The following is a 17,959-nucleotide window of genomic DNA, read 5'->3' as shown; positions in this document are numbered from 1 at the left end:
GACCTTTCGCTGGGCAGGCAGCCACCACGATTATCGTCTGTCACCTGCTGTCACCTGCCACCTGCCTTCACCTTTTCAAGTTCATCGCTATGTTTGATCCGAAAAAAGTAATGCCTCAAATTAAAGTCGGTTTAATTCGGAAAATTGCTCTAATTAACACAGACTGCTACCCCCAGCGGATGAGGGTTTAAGTTCTGTTGTGTCAGTGGCCCACGAGTTCAGTTTGACGGTGAAGTTCATTGGATCAAAACGTATACCACAATGCCTGCGATCAGGGGCTCCCAGCAATCGAAAGTTCCCAGAACCCTATTGATGCTTTGGGGACTTTCCCTCTTCACATTGGTCCAGTGTAAGTTGTGCCTCATGTGCATAGTATTGTTCTGTATTGTATCCACCACGAGATCGTGCCAATAGATCAAAGTGAGTTGTAATCGTGTCGTTTCATTTAATGTGTGTCAACATAAACATTCCAAGCCCAACACACATCTGTGGGGGCCCCTTAATGTCCGCCATCTAAAAATGGAATCACCTAATGGTAATCACAGACCACCCCCGAATAAAACGGAATGGAATGAGTGGCGGCTACTATTATCGGATGTCAAGCGCCAGTGGCCGAGATATTTTAATTCCCTCTCCGAATTAACGATGCATTTCGGTGTGAATTTGTTTGCTTTGAAATTGTGGTGGAATGTCGATGAATCGGTGAAGAGTTGGAAATTTAAGGCCATGAAAGAAAGGTACAGAAAACCCAAAATACAGTCCTATAGAAAGGAGCAAGTATCTTTCTAAAAGAAGACCCTTTTAAATTTATTTGGGTTCGATTTTGGGCCCAAAATCTCACCTGAACCGCTCCTGTCATGCATTGTTTTGGGAGCATCCGACGATTCTTTGGATAATTGTGCTCCACAAACACACAAAATAATTGAATTAAAATCATTATGGGAATTACCATGGTCCACTTCTTGGCCCACAGCAACGGCGGAACAGTAGCCAACTTCTGGCCAAGCAGTACGGACACGGACACGGACACGGATACGGATACGTGGCTTGGGAGATTGAGAGAATTGATTCTCCATAGAGACAGGAGCATTATGGTACTGCTGGAAGAGTTCTGTGTGAAGGTGTACTTCTGGCCGTTCCTCTCGTACCTGGCCAGCATCAAGGGATGGTGTCCGGTGTATCCGCCAGGTTACTATCCCGTGTACACGTGGCCACAGCCACAACCGCCTTTGTTGCCTCCGCTGCCACCGACTGGTCCACTAATACCGCCTCCACCTGCTCTTCCGTCCACACCTCCAGGGATACCGACGTTCCAGCCAACGCCACCGTACCCACAGACACCTTTCACCCCACCGCTGATCACGACGAGCAGCACCAGCTCCTCCACTTCCACCACAATAGCGACTACCAGCACCACAACGGGTGTGACGACAACTAGCACCGCGGGAACCACCCTGCCCGTGCCCACCTGCCCGCCGCAGCCATTGGTGTGCCTGCCCGGAGGCGTGCGTCCGCTGCCCAACTGCCCCTGCATCGATCCTCGCCAGAATGCGCCCCTGGTGGCTGCCACCGGTCTGATCGGTTCGGATATGATGGTTTTCATGCCGCTCAATGCGGGGCGGCGGCGTCGTCGTCGACGACGGCGTCGTGTTCTCTTTTGAGAGTCACCCCCGATCCTCTCCTAACCGCTCCTCTCCAACCACTGCCCCTACCCCTACCACATATCCAACAAAAATTCACAAAAAATGCAATAAACACAAACGATCACAAATGCAAAACAGCTGTAAATCAATTGGCAAATCTCAAAGCTCTCGACGATTCCCTGCCACGATCCCCAATCACAGTCACGTCCAACTCTGCTCGTACTTTCAGCCCAGACCTGCTACGACGCTCGCTCCCGGCCGGGCAACTGCCTGGCCCTGACCTCCTGCTCCCACCTGGTGGAGGAGTACCAGAGCCAGGTCGGCCAGTCGGCAGGCTCCAACGACTTTCGGTCGTTTCTGGGCCAGTCCATATGCGGCTTCGATGGCTCCACTTTCATGGTAAGCCAAGGGAGGCTATGCCCTTGCTTATGTTGGTGATCTAAGGACTCCACTCCACTCTTCTGCAGGTCTGCTGTGCCTCGGATCGGTCTGCAAATGGCAGGAGTAGAAAGGATATACTGGTGACCACCACTGCACCCTTGGGCTTCTTTCATTTCTCGCCTCTGGGAGGCGGCACCACCACCGGAAGTCCACCTGTGTTTCAGCCCACACCACCGCCGATGCAGGGCCAAGGTCAGGTCAGACCCAGTCCAAATCTTCCTGCTCTAGCACCGGCTCCGGCTCCACCTCAACCTCAACCTCAGATTGTGCCTCAGCAGCAGCTGGTCTGTGGCATCAGTGGAGCCACCTCGAACCGCGTGGTGGGCGGCCAGGAGGCTCGAAGAGGCAAGCAATCCCTGCCACTGATCTCCACTGAGAGACTCCTTCATACATCTCTACATCGTTTATGCAGGAGCCTATCCCTGGATTGCCGCCCTGGGCTACTCCGAGGAGTCCAATCGGAATGCCCTGAAGTTCCTCTGCGGCGGCAGCCTCATCCACTCGCACTACGTGATCACCTCTGCCCACTGCATCAACGATCTGCTCACTCTGGTCCGCCTGGGGGCTCACGATCTGTCCAAGCCCACCGAGGCAGGGGTCATGGACTTTCGCATCCGTCGCACTGTTGTCCACGAACGCTTCGATCTGACGTCCATTGCCAATGACATTGCCCTAATCGAGCTGAGTGGAGTAACAGCGCCTCTCACTGGTGAGTGGGGAGCAGTGACTGATCTCTCTCTGTCTAATCCCTATTGATCTGCAGCCAACATAGCGCCCATCTGCCTGCCCGAAGCGGCCAAGTTCCTGCAGCAAGATTTCGTGGGCATGAATCCCTTCATTGCCGGTTGGGGGGCCGGCAAGCACCAGGGACCAACGTCCCAGGTTCTGCGCGATGCCCAGGTGCCGATCGTGGCCCGTCAGAGCTGCGAGCAGAGCTACAAGTCCGTGTTCCGGTTTGTCCAATTCAGCGACAAGGTGAGCCACAATCACCTTTCCACAGGGGAATCCTCAGAGACCGAGCATGGATGCTATAATTAATCCTTTTTCAGGTGATCTGTGCTGGCAGCTCCAGCGTTGATGCCTGCCAGGGGGACTCCGGTGGACCACTCATGATGCCGCAGGTCAGTTACATGTCTCATATCTCACATCTCCGATCTCATCTCTTGGTCAGTGAGTCATTGAACCTGTTTTGGCCAACTCTTGTGCACATCTTGTGCTCCAAGGTGGTTCGGTCTGTCTGGCCGCTAATTGCCTGCGCACCGCACCGGTGACGTCTGAATCAGTGGCCAACAATGTTTTTGTTTGTTGATGAGAATTTCTGGGATTTGCCAAAACATCTAACATTCTATCCATCTGTTTCCGTTCCACTTTCAGCTGGAGGGCAGCGGCTATAGGTTCTACCTGCTGGGCCTCGTCTCGTTCGGCTATGAGTGTGCGCGACCCAATTTCCCAGGGGTCTATACGAGAGTCGCCTCCTACGTTCCATGGATCAGGCAGCAGATCTCAATGGGGTAGGGGAGCACCAAAAACAGCTCACTTAAAAAACGGGGCGTATAGGCGGGGTATAGATACATACATATATGTGTTAAAATAAAGAATACAGTAAATTGCATGTTTCAATGTTCCCACCTGATTTATTTTTAATTGATGTTACACTCAGTGATGGAAAACAAAAATGAACTAAATTCTCAATATCCATCTGCATGACTAAGTCGTTCTTCTTTGGATTTAGGTTCAATATTCAAATATTACTTAACAGTCTTTGAGAGGTTCTTCTCCGGCTATATCTTACGTGAAAAACAACCAATTTGTTGTATTAAATATTGTGTTATCTTTTATGCTAAATCGGAAAACTCTAAAAATCGCATGGGAACCTGTGGGAATTCATTCTACGAGTATAGTCATACATTTTATATAGCTTTTTTAATTCAGCTTGCGTTATTTTTAGCGCTTTAACAATGTATGAGCAGCGCGACTGTATTATAGGAATTGAGTGTTATTCGCGATAGGAATCAATCAATAAAATAAACTGAGTTCATTTGAGGGCAGAACTTTAAAATCTGGTGGAGGGATAAAATAATGTCGGGCATGCTTGCTGTGCTGAAATATTGATAAAGTAGTCATCTGTCGAGCCGGAACCGAAAAAGAGCAGTTCTTCGACTGCGATCGGAAATTCCCGCACTTGGGCCACCCGCTGGCACCTGTGCTGCATTGTCAATCAATCTGTGGGATTACTCATAATAGAATGCTTTACATTATGCCACTCTCGGCTGCATCGCTCGCATGCCAATTGGCTCTGGACTAAAGCTGTGGCTTTTGGCAGCCTGGAGGCGGAATGCCAAGCATGCCGATTGGCCCGTTCTAAGGCGATTTAAGTAAGGCGATACTTAGTATAACTGCAAAATCAAACGATGCCGTCACATGGCACCCCCTCATACACTCTTTCTGCGATAGTAGCTGTAATCGCTCAATCAGGGGAGAGCTTTTACGATTCGTGCATACGAATGCAATGTCAATGTTAATCATGATACGGATAGAGAGAGAGGCAGAACAGAAGCAGCGGCAGCGCGGCGGCGGCGGCCGCTCTGCGGTAGACCTTAGACAGCGCTTGGAGGCATCATAGCAGTTTGTTAAGTGATTCCCAATTGACATGTCAACTGGATCCGTTTTAATTTCCCTTGATAAATGGCATTTTAAATTTTTGTTTCATTCGTCTAATTGAGTCACAAAATTCTTGGGACTGGACCAATGACAAATGCGGAGCAAGGCGCCAAAACGGCAGACAAACAAAGTGACCTCACACTCTCACACGCATTACGCGGTAGTTGTAATTGTATATTTCTAGCGGGCAATAAAGGAACATAGATACACACAGCACATAGCATACTCTTACGACTATAATTTGCCTCCTTTTGACTCATCCGTTGAACGATTCCCATTCCATTAAAGCGCTATTTTCGTATAATTTTAGGTTTGAGTTCTATTATTACATGCACACATTTGGAAATTTTTATTGCGTTAGTGTTTAAATATGGGTCTGGGAAAATCGTGTCTCCCCCGATCGACCGAGTTTGGTGATTTTTCCGGCTTGATTAATATATTTCAAAAGCGATTAAATTTGTGTTACCATCAAAATCCAAGTGAACCCCAAATGAAATGATCTCTATTCGCATTCGCATTCGAATTTGCAATCGCACTCGCACCGCTGTTCCGTTAGGGAGAGCTTGCAAGAGAACTACCGACGACCGACGCAACGCAGTGGGATCGGCCTGGGAGAGAGATAGATCGGACTGCATATAAAGCTCAGCTCAAGCGGCCGAGCTCTCAGACAACACGAAGACGCGACGCGATGCGAGCCGATGTTTTGGTCACGCAAGCTAACAAATTTAACAAATACAAATTATTATTAAACGAAGAAGCTTCGATTTTGATTTGAATTTCGATTCGAGAGACATTTCAGTCTGATAACGATCGTCCGAAAGTGAACAGTAAACAGTGAACGCCGCGAAGCTCTCGCCATGAAGTCGGTGTTTGGTGCCAGTGCTGTTATTACACTCCTCTACTTCCTCCTCCTTGGCGAGCCGTCCGCCTTCGCTCAATTTAACAATCAGCGCCGGCAAGGTAGTTACTCGTACTTGTACTCGTACTTAATTAGTAGAAAGCTTTCAGACCTGGCTACTACCTAATACACATATCTATCTATCATTTCTCATTTCTGTGGAACTTTTAACGATGTGATGTGAGCAAACAAACAACTAATCCGCGCCATCCCAAAACCAGTTCCATTAACAGCAACGAAAATCAGAATCAGAATCAGAATCCGAATTTAAACTAATCAAAACTCATAAAATGTTCAGCGAGTTTCAGCCAATTCGAATGGGAATAACTAAATTGGTCCAAATATTGATTTGATTATCCAAAGATACCCAAAGACACATATGTATGTACATATGTATGAGTGTAAGAGAGTAGGCGCGGATACAAGTTCATGGCAAGTTCGTTGCTCAAGTCTTTCGATCCATTTCCACCTGTCGCACCGGTTAATAGGGCAATTTGTATGAACTGCACAAAATGGTGTCTTAAGTTATTTATTATAAATTTCGGCTCATCGCGTTCAAGTTCAATTCCAGTTCAATTTCGTGAAACCAGTCGCCAAGGTCGGACTCGGACTCGGACTCAAACTCAGACTCAAACTCAGATGTGGACGTGTGGACAGGTGGTTATTACCAGTGAGGCGTTTCCTTAGAGCTGCCTCGTCTCTGTCTTTGTTTACTTTTGCGTGGGGTTTTTTGTCGAGTGTTTTGTGTTAATGATTAAGTGTGTAGATTGTTAGAAGTGTCAAAGTTTTTATTACTATATGTAAATCGTAGTGCAAAGAATCGGACTAAACTAACCCCACCCCTTGTGTTGGTATGCCTACAAAAAATGAGGAATATTCTTGATTTCAAAGGGGTTTTTATAAAAAAAATTGCTGAGTTAAGTTTCGGTAATCTATCAATATTATAGTATAAAAGGCTATTGGGATTGAGACTTATATGAGCGTTGCTGGAATTGTTTAGATCAGAACTACATATATCATATCTTTTTCGACTAACTTTTCCTCACAGACACATCTTTTGTGGCCACATTCGGTAAAAGTAACCTAATACTAATATTTTACTCATTGTTCCAATTATTTCCTACTAAAAAAACCATAGATATGTTTAACAATTCAATGGTTGTGTCATATTTTCAATCAGTCCCGCCCAAAGACTAACCCACAACTTGGCTTCCGATCTTCGTCTTTCGTCCTCTAATGTGGAACCTCTCCGTTGTGCCCTCTCTCTTCCAGTTCGTCAGAACTGCATCACTCCAGAGAACTACTATGGCAGCTGCGTGGCGCTTAGATACTGCCCCCAGGTGGTGAACGTATTCCAGAGCACCAGCAGAGAGCGCGCTGAGCGCTATGTGATCGCCCTGCAACGCAGCTGTGGCACCCGCAACTTCAATGGGGATCCGGTGGTAGGGAGCACACACTCTTTCTCTCATTTCTCAACTTTTGCGGTTATGCTGAGCTTTGGCTTCTCTTGCTTCTCCCTCCCCGCAGCTGTGCTGTACTTCTCCGCAGAATAATCCACAGACCACAGAGCGGCCATCCAATCCCTTCTTTCCCAAAGAGCAACCGTTTGTGGGTCCTCAGCCGCCGCCAGATGTGCCCAATCGCAATCCCTTCCTGACCACGCAGCGACCACCCACCACCACCACAACGACGACAACGACGCGTGCTCCGGTTACCTCGGCGGCACCGCTGGTGGAGCTCCGTGGACCCGTATGCCGTGGACCGGACACCAAGCCCGGCAATTGCGTCGGTTAGTATTTCCGTACCTCCGTGTGTACCTCTCGACTGCCTCTAACCGTCTGCATTCCCGCATCAGATATCAAAAGCTGCCCTTTGTTGCTCAATCAACTGATTGCCAAGCAGAAGGATTCCACCTTCGTGAGCTTCCTGCAGGCCTCGCAGCGCATCTGTGGCAACGTAGGCTCCACGGTCTGCTGCCCCAATGGCCAGACGGCGACGAATGAGCCGGTAGTCACTCCCACAGTCAGCACGGAGGATGTGCCCCGACGTCTGCCCAATGTGGAGGAGGGATGTGGCTACACTCTGAACACCTTCAAGAAGATCGTTGGCGGCGAGGTGAGTCGCAAGGGGGCCTGGCCCTGGATTGCACTCTTGGGCTACGATGATCCCTCCTCGTCGCCGTTCAAGTGCGGTGGCACTCTGATCACCGCCAGACATGTGCTCACAGCTGCCCACTGCATCCGTCAGGACCTGTAAGTGAAAGTTTCTCCTCTCTCCAGAGCTCTGTCCTAAAACTATCAATTGATTGCAGAATTTTCGTGCGACTGGGCGAACATGATCTCTCCACGGACACCGAGACGCGCCATGTGGACATTAATGTGATCCGAGTAGGTCTAATATATCCCAAGGTCTATACTTCTTATAACTGGAGTATTCTCTGCTTTCAGTATGTGTCCCATCCGGAGTACAATCGCCAAAATGGACGCAGCGACATTGCCATTCTTTATCTGGAGCGGAACGTGCAGTTCACGGACAAGATCACCCCCATCTGCCTGCCCCACACGCCACAGCTGCGGGGCAAGTCCTATGTAGGCTACATGCCCTTCGTGGCTGGCTGGGGCAAGACCCAGGAGGGCGGGGAATCGGCCACCGTGCTGAACGAGCTACAGATTCCCATCTTCGACAACGAGCAGTGCCGCGAGAGCTACGCCAAGCAGAAACGCTACTTCTCCGCCGACCAGTTCGACAGTGCGGTCGTGTGTGCTGGCGTCCTCACCGGCGGCAAGGACACCTGCCAGGGCGACTCCGGTGGCCCACTGATGATACCCGAGCCGTACCAGAACAGCGTGCGCTTCTATCTGATCGGCGTGGTCTCGTACGGCATTGGGTGTGCGAGGCCGGAGGTGCCCGGCGTCTACTCTAGCACCCAGTACTTCATGGACTGGATCATCGAGCGCGTCCAGGAGACGACCTGAGATTGAGATGCCATCCACTTCTATCCATTGTATTTTTTTTCTACCTATGTAATAAGCTCTCCCCCAACTCGAAGTAAACTTCCTCTCAGATTCTGTAAGCGTAAAACTCTCGGAACTCGGGGAATTTCTGGCTTCTGGGCTGTGGGATCTGCGATCGAGTGCAAATATTGACACTGGACCTTTTGTCTTGGCCTTTGTTCTCATGACACCGCGGCGATGTCTAATCCCCGGGTCATGTGCCTGGACGCAGCGCGATCCCCTTTGAGGGTTGTGCCTTGGCCTGACGCTTATGCTTATGCAAATCGAGGGCAAGACGCTTCATCGATCATGCTGGTAATGATCGCGTCTTGGGCCACCCCTAGGAGAGGGTTATGTAAATGCGAGGATGCATGGATGCGAGGATGCCTGGACATGAACTGCATTGTAATTGCATTGAAAGAAGCCACAAGCGCGGATTTGCATAACTGATCGCAGGCGCAGCGATGTCTTCAAGGTTCCTTCTATCGCCTGGGCGCCATCTCCGTCTCTCGCCGAACAAAAGGGGCAGAGCATCAGAACATCCCCTGCCCCAATTTAAGTCAACAGTAGAAACAGCAGATGAACAGAAATCAAATGCCAGACACAATGTAAGACGAATCCTTTTAGAAGTCAGAACGCCTCCCGCGCATTTGTGGCCACATGGCTGGGGTTCTCGGTTGCTCGGGTCTTTTGTGTGCTGCATCCACATTGTGATTCCAATCGCATCTGGCAGATGATTTAGTGCTTAAGCGAGAGTTCATTAAACTGCCTTCCCTGCCCCTGATCTCATTCATCTCTTTAAAATTAAGTTTCAATCACAACAGCGAAAGTAAAGCAGAAGGGGCACTGATCCCTGATCTGATCATCATCATCATCATCAATAATGCCAACAAAATTTGCATCCCAAGAATCTCCTTCTCTTGTTTTTTTTTTTGCTAAATTTGCATACCTAAACCGCTTCGCGAAACCCCACCTCACATGCCACAAGGGTGTTAATATCATCATTACCCGATTCCCAGACAACAGACCAAATTTTCGCAAGGGTTTGCAAGGGTTTGCCTTTTGCGGTGTCAAGAGCTGCACAAAGGGTTTGCCCACAATCGCAAATGTAAACACGATCCGTCAATATCAATTGTGATCTGCAATTGTGATCAATGATAGCGATGATCTCTCAATTTGCAGTGATAGCCCAAAGGCCATTATAAGCCAATCCATGATCGGAAAATTCTGCTGCTGCGCTGCTGGCTGCCCTGCCCCGTCGTCGTCGTGCAATGTGCTATCAGTGCTATATCGAGGGATATAATAAAAACCCTTATAAACCTGTATTGCGTGGCAACAATGCGTGCTAGTTAATGGGGATGGCTGTAACCATTATCCGTGATGCTAGTGGGGTTCTCTTTGATTCGAAAGAAATGAAAGATTTTTCTTATTCTGGTTGAACTTTACTAGAGTTTTATTTTCTTCTATATTAATAAATGATGCATTTATTACAGCAAGTATATTTTAGTATAGATCACAGAGATTACAAACTAATCATTCACTTAAGCGACATACTAAAAAAAATATTCCTCTTGGACGAATCTAAACTAATGGAATTGCACTTGAATTATAACGATTTATACATCTAAATCTGGCACTACAACAGAGGATCGGAGGATCGGATCTCTGTTTCTTCAGCTAGGCTTCCGGGGAGGCGGCAGCGGCGGCCGCATTCCTTTTCAGGGCCAGAACTTCGTTCAGTGTGGGACTGAGGGCGAGGGCGGGATTGGCCACGGCTATGATGTTGTCCCCGGCAGCGGAGATGACCTGGACGCCGCTCAGAGTTGAGGGCGCGGAGACGGTGCCACTTAAGTCCACAGATTCGCAGGGCGTGGACGAGGCATCCATCTGGCGGGAGAGGGGCGACCGCTCACCTTCCAGACCATTGCAGGCCGTCTGTGGGGGGGAAGATGGGCGAGACAAATCGTTCTTTACTCGGGGTCTCCCTCCGGGGCGGACTGCACGCATAGCGCTCCAACACATACTCACTGGCATTGGCGGGGAGCTGGAGGAGTTGCTGAAGGAGAACCGCGAGTCGTTGTCCTCAAAGTCGGCCGTCTTGCCCAGCCTGGATAGGAACGATCAGGACGAGTTTTAGTTAAATTCAAAAAAAGGATTTCTCTCTCATACTCACGAGAACTTGGCGATCTCCGTAAGGTCGAATGGCGGCTTGGCGAACTTCTGGTACATGGCAAAGAGATTGTAGCGCGAGTCCTCCACAGCTTCCTTTTATGTATGGGTTATCAATGAGATCAAGGATTAAAGTCTCTGCAGGGGCTACAAAAATCGTACTACGAATTGAAGCTTGAAGCTAAGCGTGGCAAGAAGAGAGTTCTTGTGGAGTTTGTATGGCAAAAGGAAGAATAGACAATTGGATATTTCGTAGGACTCATTTATTTATTGACTCAACAGAGGAGGAGGTACAACAATCAATATATTGCAAAGGACTACCGACTAAATAACTTTTGGCTATATATAATCGATGCTTGACTATAGTAACTAAGCGTAAGGGGTTAGTGGCAAGGCGAAGAGTGGGTGTTAAGTAAAGATCAAAGATCAACGTTACAAACAAAATACCAGAAGTATCTATAGTCAAAAAACACAACAATCTAAGATAATACTGATTACTTTATAATAATACTAAGATAGTACGGATTTCTACCGATTGAAAGTTCTATTTACAAAGAGGGTTCCCCCATAAGAAGGGAGTGATATGGTATGGCTGAAAACCGATCCCAAAGCTATCCCAGATATTCTTAAAAGAACCTCTGGATTATATGTTAGTGTTAGTATTTGTGTTCTGCGGATCGCGAAAGCTGCAAAGCAAAGTTTTGGTTATCTCCCCGCCCCCAAGCTGGAAAGCTCCCCGAAAGCTGTTGGCTGAAGCTGAAGCACTGCACCAGGCGACGCACTTACGGCTCTACGGATTCAGTCTTCCTTACCCTGTTGAGGTCCATGGGCAGCTGTGCCGCCTCCGTGGAGGAGAGACGCTGCCGCTTGGGCGGCATCGACGCATCGCTCGACTCGCAGTCAACATCGCTGGGCACACAGCCCGAGCCCGAGCCAGAGCCAGAGCCCCGCGCTCCACCCGCACCATGGGCACCCGGCAGCTGGGTGAGCAGTCCCCCGTAGCGGGCTATGCTCGCCGAGTGGCCGAATCCTGCATCCTTGACGATCTGCCGCGCCAGCGGGAAGAGCTCGTCGCGGCGGGTAAGCAACCAGATGGTCTGGGGATTGCGACAGAGCTGGGCGGCCGCCTCGTTCACGCACACCTCATGGAGGGTGAGGGGCTTCTCCGGGCGGCGCTTGCAATCGAAGCGGCCGTAGATGGCCGAGTACTTACGGATCTCGTCCATGCGACGCGGATCGTGCTCGCTCATGGCTATCACCTGCTCCAGTTCGCGGGTGGTGCGCTTCCGGGTGGTCTGGGCGCGTGGCTCCCGCTGCGGCAGCTGGCGGCCGATCTTCTCCGCGCACATGGTGATGCGCTGGATCTGCATCTCGGTGAGGACCGGCGTCAGCTGGGGCGAGCTGGAGGAGACCTGGTGGGCTGTGCTAACCGAGACACAGGCCGCTGATCCTGTCATACTGCTGGGATTGGCATTGGAATGTGTCTGGGGATTGGGATTGCTAGTCAGGGGTGTTGTGGAGGGCAGGACAATGGAGGGCAGGACGGGCACCGAGGTGCAACTAATTTGGGATATTAAATGGGGGACAGTCGTGACCGCCGGCGCCGTCGCGGTCGCGGTCACAACCGGACCAGGGGCCGGAACCGGGGCCGGCGAGGCCTGGAAGGAACCTGTTGCATTGAAGGAGGGAAATTTCTGGCGGGGCAGGGCAGGCGTGGTGTCCGGATTGAAGACCAGCGCTGGCTTGGGCGGTGTCTCACACAGACCTGGAAGCATCATCACCCGTTTAGTCAAGGATGCCAGGAGCTGGCTGGGAGGATCACTCTTACCCAGCTGCGGCATGAGGACGCCCTGGAACAGGCCGGGATTGTTGGCCCACTCATGCAGGGCCTTTTGCAGACGCCGCACGTGCAGGGGCTTGGATGCCATGCCCACCAAAGCCATGATCTCGAGAAACTCCTCCTCGCCGGCGTCGTACAGCTGCTGCACATCGTCACCGCCCATCTCGAGGAGCGTGTCGTAGTAGGCGAGAAGACTGGCCCGCTGGAGCACTCGGTACAGCTGCACCTCCGCCTCGTTGCCCGGCCGGGATGTGGTGATCACTGCAAAGACGCACAAGGAAGAGCAGAAAGGGAAAGGCTTGAAAACAGTTTTCAACCAAAAAACAGAAAAACAGGAGGAAAAAAAAATGATATTTATTAAGTTCTGGCCGGGGCCGTTCTCACAATGTTCCGAGCCTATAAGAAAAAAATTTTAATTAAATCGCTTTTTTCCCTTAAAAAAAAAAAACTCGACGGACGTCTGGACCCTAACCTAACCCTTTTTAGGCAAGGCAAGAGGACAAGCGAGAACGAACGAACGAAAGAAAAAAAAGCACAGAAAAAGGATGAGGCAAGAGTCGAGGGAAGGGGAACGTGAGCTCGTCTCATCTGCATAACAGAAAGAGAGAGAGGGAAAGTGAGATATGCTGATTCAACCCTTTGGTCCCGAAGGATCTGATCCGATCCGATACGATGCGGTGCGAGTCGGCAAACTCGTTAGAAATGCGTCACGCATGCCCGCAGACCCCGCAGACCCCGCCGAGGATTGCCAGGATCATTTTAATCTCTCCTCATTTAATTTTTTCGGTTTTATCACTTTCGATTTTTAGCAAAAAAAATAATATAATAAATAAAGAGAAAGAAGAGATGCGCGCCCAGGGGAAGGGGGATTCCTTAATTCCTTGAATTCCGTGTGAAATGTACAGAAAATGGAAGTTTTCTTGGGTTCTTGAGCGATTTATTGCCCTCGCATCCTAATGATTTCAAGATTCCCGGATCGCTGAGGCAGCAGTTACTGTTATGGCACCACAGTCCAAAATGGACGAGACTGACGACTCTGTCGCTGTAGATGATGATTATGTCAAATCGTAAATAATTATGTGAGAATATTTCAGTCGGCGACAGTCGCCACTGCCATCCAGGCAGAAGCCAGCGGCCAGCAGCCAGAAGCAGCAGCAGCATCTTTAATTAATAGAAAAACGAGCTGCGGGCCAACTAAATTATAACAGAGCAGAAAAAGCCTCGTACATCGATTGCTGGCTGATTCTTCTGCTTCGTCTTTTACTGTTTTTTGCGACTCTGCGGACTCTCTGGGAGCAGAGGCGTCAGCAGTCAGCAGCACCAAGGTACAAGCGCATCCACCAACATGCGATGCGCTTTGCTCTTCTCACTTGCAGCCAGTTCTTCTTGTCATTAACCCATCAAAGGGTCCATGGGGCTGTTACAAGTTATGGGTGTTTAGCAGGAAAGCAAAAAGAATGAAACTTTATTTTCAGCGCTGATTGCATCGGTCGGAAACTGAACGACTCTCGAAACTGAACACGCAATTAGTGCTTGAAAGTTGATCAATAATTAGTCTAATGGATAACCAAGGTTAACTGGACTGTCAAAAATGCCTTCTCATAGTTGAAAGTGAAAGTGCTACATGTGCCATTGCTCTCATATAATTAAAAATCATTAACTTGCAGCTCTCATATTTAAACAAATCGGCTATTGAACATCTAGAGTTTCCGCTCAAGGGTTAATGGACAGAGCAGGCCACACTTCTAGTCTTTGCAGACCCCCCTCCCGACCCTTTCCAGTGTGGGTATTTAACACAGGCTTGCGTAAGTCGGGAGTCGGGAATCGGGAGTCGGGAGTCTGTCTGGCTAGTCGTGTGAGGAAAGAAGAGGGACATATATACATTTGCAGCAATAAATAAATGAGACGTGATTTCAATACACAAATAATGTCACTGGCAACGGTGGAGGCCAGAGTACTGCGGGGGGGAAGGAATAACAGCCAGATCTTCTGGCAGGGAGTCAGGGAAGGAGAGAGACTCGAATAATCGGCAGCGCTGCTCCTGCGCAATGCGCGCTGCCTGCTGCAGAGAGAGCTCTGCTCTGCTCCTCTTCTTTTTCTCTTTCTGCTTCTACTTCAGATTGTTGCTGATTTTTTATTTATTTAATTTGCGGGTTCGGTTCTGTTTTTTGTTGTTGTTGTTTCCTCCTGCTTCTGTTTCTGCTTGTGCTCTGCTCTTCACTGTTGTTGCTGTTGCTTTTGTCATTTGCTAAATATGTTGTTTTTATGCGAACGGCAAATGGTAAAAATGGACAAAAAATTAACTGCAGTAACTTTTTAGTTGGCACTTGGAAGCAATAATGACATTCGACGCCACATACCAAGCAGCTGCCCAGAAGGAGTGGGCACCAGCACCAGGAATAGGGACCAGACCAGGAACCAGGGACCAGGGACCATGGGCCAGACAGAATATGCGTCTGGTCTGACTGTGTGTTTGTTTGTGTTTGTGTTTGTATGTGCGTGGAGCAGTCAATCGTGCGATCGCCTTCGATTATGGGCAAAAAGTAGACGCCGGGACAAACAGAAAAGCAACAGCCAGCCGCAGACTTTGACTTCAAGCTGGTGCTGGAGTTGGACCTGGAGCTGGACCTGGGGACCTGGGACCTGTGCCTGTGCCTGGGGCCGCCTCCCTCCTCAGATGGCATTGGCAATGGGCAAGTAACCGAAACTATTTCTCATATACAACGATAAATTAAAAGCCAACTTTTTAAACGACCAAATTCTTGTCGATCAAAATTCCATTGGTGGCAATAACTTGGCTGGTACGAGTACGTGCCAATGGCCCGATGATGGCCAGCCAGCCGACGGAGGACCCAAAGCCAGACCCCAGACCCCAGGCCAAACCATACCAAACCAAAGCGAACCATAACCATAACCTGGCGACATCTTTGACAGAGCCAGAGGCGGGAAACGTATTCTGCAATCAGCATTTTCCAGCGAGAAGAGAACGCGTCTCGTTGGCTGAATCTGGGGATCGGAATAGGGGTGGGGTTCGCAGTCTGCGTCTGAGTCTGCGTCTGAGTCTGAGAGAGATCTTTGCTACCCGCAATGTTTGGGGTGAGTTTTTTCTTAGGTTTTTTTTCTTGTACTTTTTCTATACAACTATTGTGTGTCACCCCTAAGGCAGGGCCTATCATCATGAAGTTGATCTAACGGCTGCCACTGGCAAGCTGCATTACCTGGCTCTGAGTCGATCTCATTGGATGACGACTGCCATTGCTACCTGGGAGCAGATCAGAAAAGAAAGAAAGAACTTTGAGCAGACACATATGCTAAGCAGACACCCCGAGCGCTAGGCAGCAGCACCAAGGAAGTGGAAACCGGAACTCAATCCGCGATTCTTTCTACAATTGCCTCGGAAATAAATAATGGCTGAGCGCAGAGGTAACTTTTTTTGTCTTTTGCTGCGGCCTCTATTGTTAAGCGGGCCCAAGGTCCGTTAGGGCAAGGGACAAGCTTCTTCTGGGGTTCTCCTCAGTTTCCGTTACATAACAGAACGCAACACCGAACAATGGACTGCGAGGCGAAGCTCGAAAAAGAGCGCGAAAATTTCAGCATGTGCCTTCAGGGAAGTTTAGTGATGGATTCCCAAAGGAAAATACTATAGAAACCATAGATAGGGACATCACCATACATAAGGAAAAGGACATCTGCAAGGCAGAATAGTTCTTATGAGGTTCTTCTTAAATCCTTAAATTGGTAGAGCTGAACCTTAATCTTCGGCAAGCTAAAATTAGTGATTTTCATTGAGAAAAAACTATGAAAAAATCAGAAATAACAAGGACCAAGGACATCTGCTTATCGCATAAGTGACATTTTTTTTGAAACTGACTTTACATTTTGTATTCATCATTTCGCAAAAAGGGGGCGAAATGGCTTGAATGAAAATGGTGGATGATTTTAGTTGAAAGAATTTTGGAAGTAACTAAACGTATTGTATTTATTACTCATGAAAAGGGGTCAAGGACTAGTAAACAAAAATCAGCTTCCTCTAAAGGTTGTATCTGTATTCCCAACAACCCCTTTAAAATAATCTAGATACGAGTATCCCAAATTTCGGATATCCCCTCTGTCTAATCAAGAACTTAAAATTATCAAACTCAATCTATATAATTATTGGGGAATCTCTTCCATTCCACTTACTTGTTCCATTCGCATTCCTCCCGAAGATCTTGCCCTGCGGACTCAGAATGGGGCTGGAGGATGCCGACGGGGCGCCGGAGAGGGAGCGCTGACCCTCGGACAGACCGCTGGCCAGTGACAGGTTGTAGAGATCCTCCTGCTTGGCGGCCTCCAGGCTGGTGGTCAGCAGCTGCGATTGCGTGACGTGGGTGGTGGGTGTGGCAGAGGCGGAGGTGGAGGTGGATGCTGGAGCCAGACTCAGACTCGCGCTGGATGCTGGCTGACTGTGGCTGTGACTGTGCTGACTCTTGCTGCTCGTACTGGCAGCAGGCGAGGGGGTGGACACCACCACCGTAGACGAAGTTGTGGTCGGCGTGGAGGGCGAATTGGCATTGGCCTCCATTGCTGGGTGTCGATGATCGTGATGGATATCCTTTTCGATACTTGGCACAACGGAAGAGGACAGGAACCAGGCACAAAAAAAAAACAACCAAAATAAAATGCATGCAAAAGCAAACGACGAACACAAAAACGGATGCACTATCGGGATCGGGATTCAACTACAATCTACAATCTTGACTACACTAATTTCTTTCGAGGATCGCTTGGGATCGCTTAGGATCGAGCAGGAGCAACAGTATCGTTTCACACGAGAGCGCGCTTCGCAAGGTTTCTCTTCTTTCGATCTATGCGATCCACTCAGCTCGAGGCCAGATGAAGTTCTGTTGTCGTGTTGCCGCGTGGACGGCTCGGGAACCCTTTTTCCGAAGCAGCAGCACCGCTCGGACCCTGCTTTCGTTTTCTTCCAGGGAGGAGTGCGGAACGAGGACACTGCATAAAATCACGTAGCAGACGAGAAAGGGTTAAAACAGGGATAAAAACAAAGCAGTGGAAGGAGAGCGGCTGTCGGGCGGTGAGGAGTGCAAGGGTATTGGCGCTTCCAGTTTTCTTTCGAGGGTAAGTTTTTATTTCCAGAGGCCGTACACACACAGAAGAGAGCGAGAGCGAGCGAGAAAGAGAAAGAGAGACAGAGGGAGGGAGAGAGGGAGAGAGAGTTGAGTAGAAATCCAAGTTTGAGTGAGTTTTTTGTGCTCCGCCTCTGGGAATAGATATCACCTTTGAGTGTTTCCCGAAGATCCTTCATTTCGTGTCC

The 17,959-nt window shown here is 49.1% G+C and overlaps 3 protein-coding genes across 8 annotated transcripts; 2 read left to right on the top strand and 1 right to left on the bottom strand.

Moving 5' to 3' along the window:
- Positions 1-77: 77 nt before the first annotated feature.
- On the top strand, positions 78-3,704 carry LOC4812643 (venom protease). 2 transcript variants are annotated; one of them, XM_015188609.2, is made up of 7 exons: positions 78-349; positions 1,873-2,042; positions 2,111-2,429; positions 2,497-2,793; positions 2,848-3,059; positions 3,134-3,205; positions 3,459-3,704. In XM_015188609.2, the coding sequence occupies exons 1-7, from the start codon at positions 262-264 to the stop codon at positions 3,597-3,599; spliced, it is 1,299 nt and encodes a 432-aa protein (XP_015044095.2). In that variant the 5' UTR covers positions 78-261; the 3' UTR covers positions 3,600-3,704. The 2 variants fall into 2 exon arrangements, with proteins under 2 accessions (XP_015044095.2, XP_001353032.4); XM_001352996.4 differs by having other exon boundaries at positions 78-1,644.
- A 1,113-nt stretch (positions 3,705-4,817) lies between these two features.
- Positions 4,818-8,724, top strand: LOC4812644 (venom protease). 3 transcript variants are annotated; one of them, XM_015188610.2, is made up of 6 exons: positions 4,818-4,905; positions 6,916-7,085; positions 7,171-7,432; positions 7,499-7,895; positions 7,955-8,030; positions 8,091-8,724. In XM_015188610.2, the coding sequence occupies exons 1-6, from the start codon at positions 4,833-4,835 to the stop codon at positions 8,616-8,618; spliced, it is 1,506 nt and encodes a 501-aa protein (XP_015044096.2). In that variant the 5' UTR covers positions 4,818-4,832; the 3' UTR covers positions 8,619-8,724. The 3 variants fall into 3 exon arrangements, with proteins under 3 accessions (XP_015044096.2, XP_033240302.1, XP_001353033.3); XM_001352997.4 differs by lacking the exon at positions 4,818-4,905 and adding an exon at positions 5,390-5,705; XM_033384411.1 differs by lacking the exons at positions 4,818-4,905; positions 6,916-7,085 and adding an exon at positions 5,389-5,705 and having other exon boundaries at positions 7,211-7,432.
- Positions 8,725-10,071: 1,347 nt separating this feature from the next.
- On the bottom strand, positions 10,072-17,600 carry nab (NGFI-A-binding protein homolog). 3 transcript variants are annotated; one of them, XM_033383943.1, is made up of 6 exons: positions 16,828-17,598; positions 12,634-12,906; positions 11,618-12,570; positions 10,810-10,901; positions 10,665-10,743; positions 10,072-10,571 (listed from the first exon to the last, which is right to left on the bottom strand). In XM_033383943.1, the coding sequence occupies exons 1-6, from the start codon at positions 17,207-17,209 to the stop codon at positions 10,314-10,316; spliced, it is 2,037 nt and encodes a 678-aa protein (XP_033239834.1). In that variant the 5' UTR covers positions 17,210-17,598; the 3' UTR covers positions 10,072-10,313. The 3 variants fall into 3 exon arrangements, with proteins under 3 accessions (XP_033239834.1, XP_033239833.1, XP_033239835.1); XM_033383944.1 differs by having other exon boundaries at positions 10,447-10,571; positions 10,661-10,743; positions 16,828-17,600; XM_033383942.1 differs by having other exon boundaries at positions 10,072-10,743; positions 16,828-17,600.
- Positions 17,601-17,959: the final 359 nt, after the last annotated feature.

Source organism: Drosophila pseudoobscura, chromosome X (assembly GCF_009870125.1).
Source record: "Drosophila pseudoobscura strain MV-25-SWS-2005 chromosome X, UCI_Dpse_MV25, whole genome shotgun sequence".
Classification (NCBI taxonomy): domain Eukaryota; kingdom Metazoa; phylum Arthropoda; class Insecta; order Diptera; family Drosophilidae; genus Drosophila; species Drosophila pseudoobscura.
The sequence above is the reverse complement of the archived record's forward strand: the minus strand, read 5'-3'. Positions and strand labels throughout refer to the sequence as shown.

Bases quoted from the DNA above. Each gene is read 5' to 3' on its own strand.
- nab (XM_033383942.1), bottom strand. From the start codon at position 17,209: ATGGAGGCCAATGCCAATTCGCCCTCCACGCCGACCACAACTTCGTCT. The intron at 12,907-16,827 runs GTAAGTGGAATG...GCGTCTTTGCAG, and splicing joins GAGGAATGCGAATGGAACAA to TGATCACCACATCCCGGCCG. The intron at 10,902-11,617 runs GTAAGGAAGACT...CATACATAAAAG, and splicing joins TGCCCATGGACCTCAACAGG to GAAGCTGTGGAGGACTCGCG.
- LOC4812644 (XM_001352997.4), top strand. From the start codon at position 5,603: ATGAAGTCGGTGTTTGGTGCCAGTGCTGTTATTACACTCCTCTACTTC. The intron at 7,896-7,954 runs GTAAGTGAAAGT...AATTGATTGCAG, and splicing joins CACTGCATCCGTCAGGACCT to AATTTTCGTGCGACTGGGCG. The intron at 8,031-8,090 runs GTAGGTCTAATA...CTCTGCTTTCAG, and splicing joins TGGACATTAATGTGATCCGA to TATGTGTCCCATCCGGAGTA.
- LOC4812643 (XM_001352996.4), top strand. From the start codon at position 939: ATGGGAATTACCATGGTCCACTTCTTGGCCCACAGCAACGGCGGAACA. The intron at 2,043-2,110 runs GTAAGCCAAGGG...ACTCTTCTGCAG, and splicing joins TCGATGGCTCCACTTTCATG to GTCTGCTGTGCCTCGGATCG. The intron at 3,206-3,458 runs GTCAGTTACATG...TTCCACTTTCAG, and splicing joins GACCACTCATGATGCCGCAG to CTGGAGGGCAGCGGCTATAG.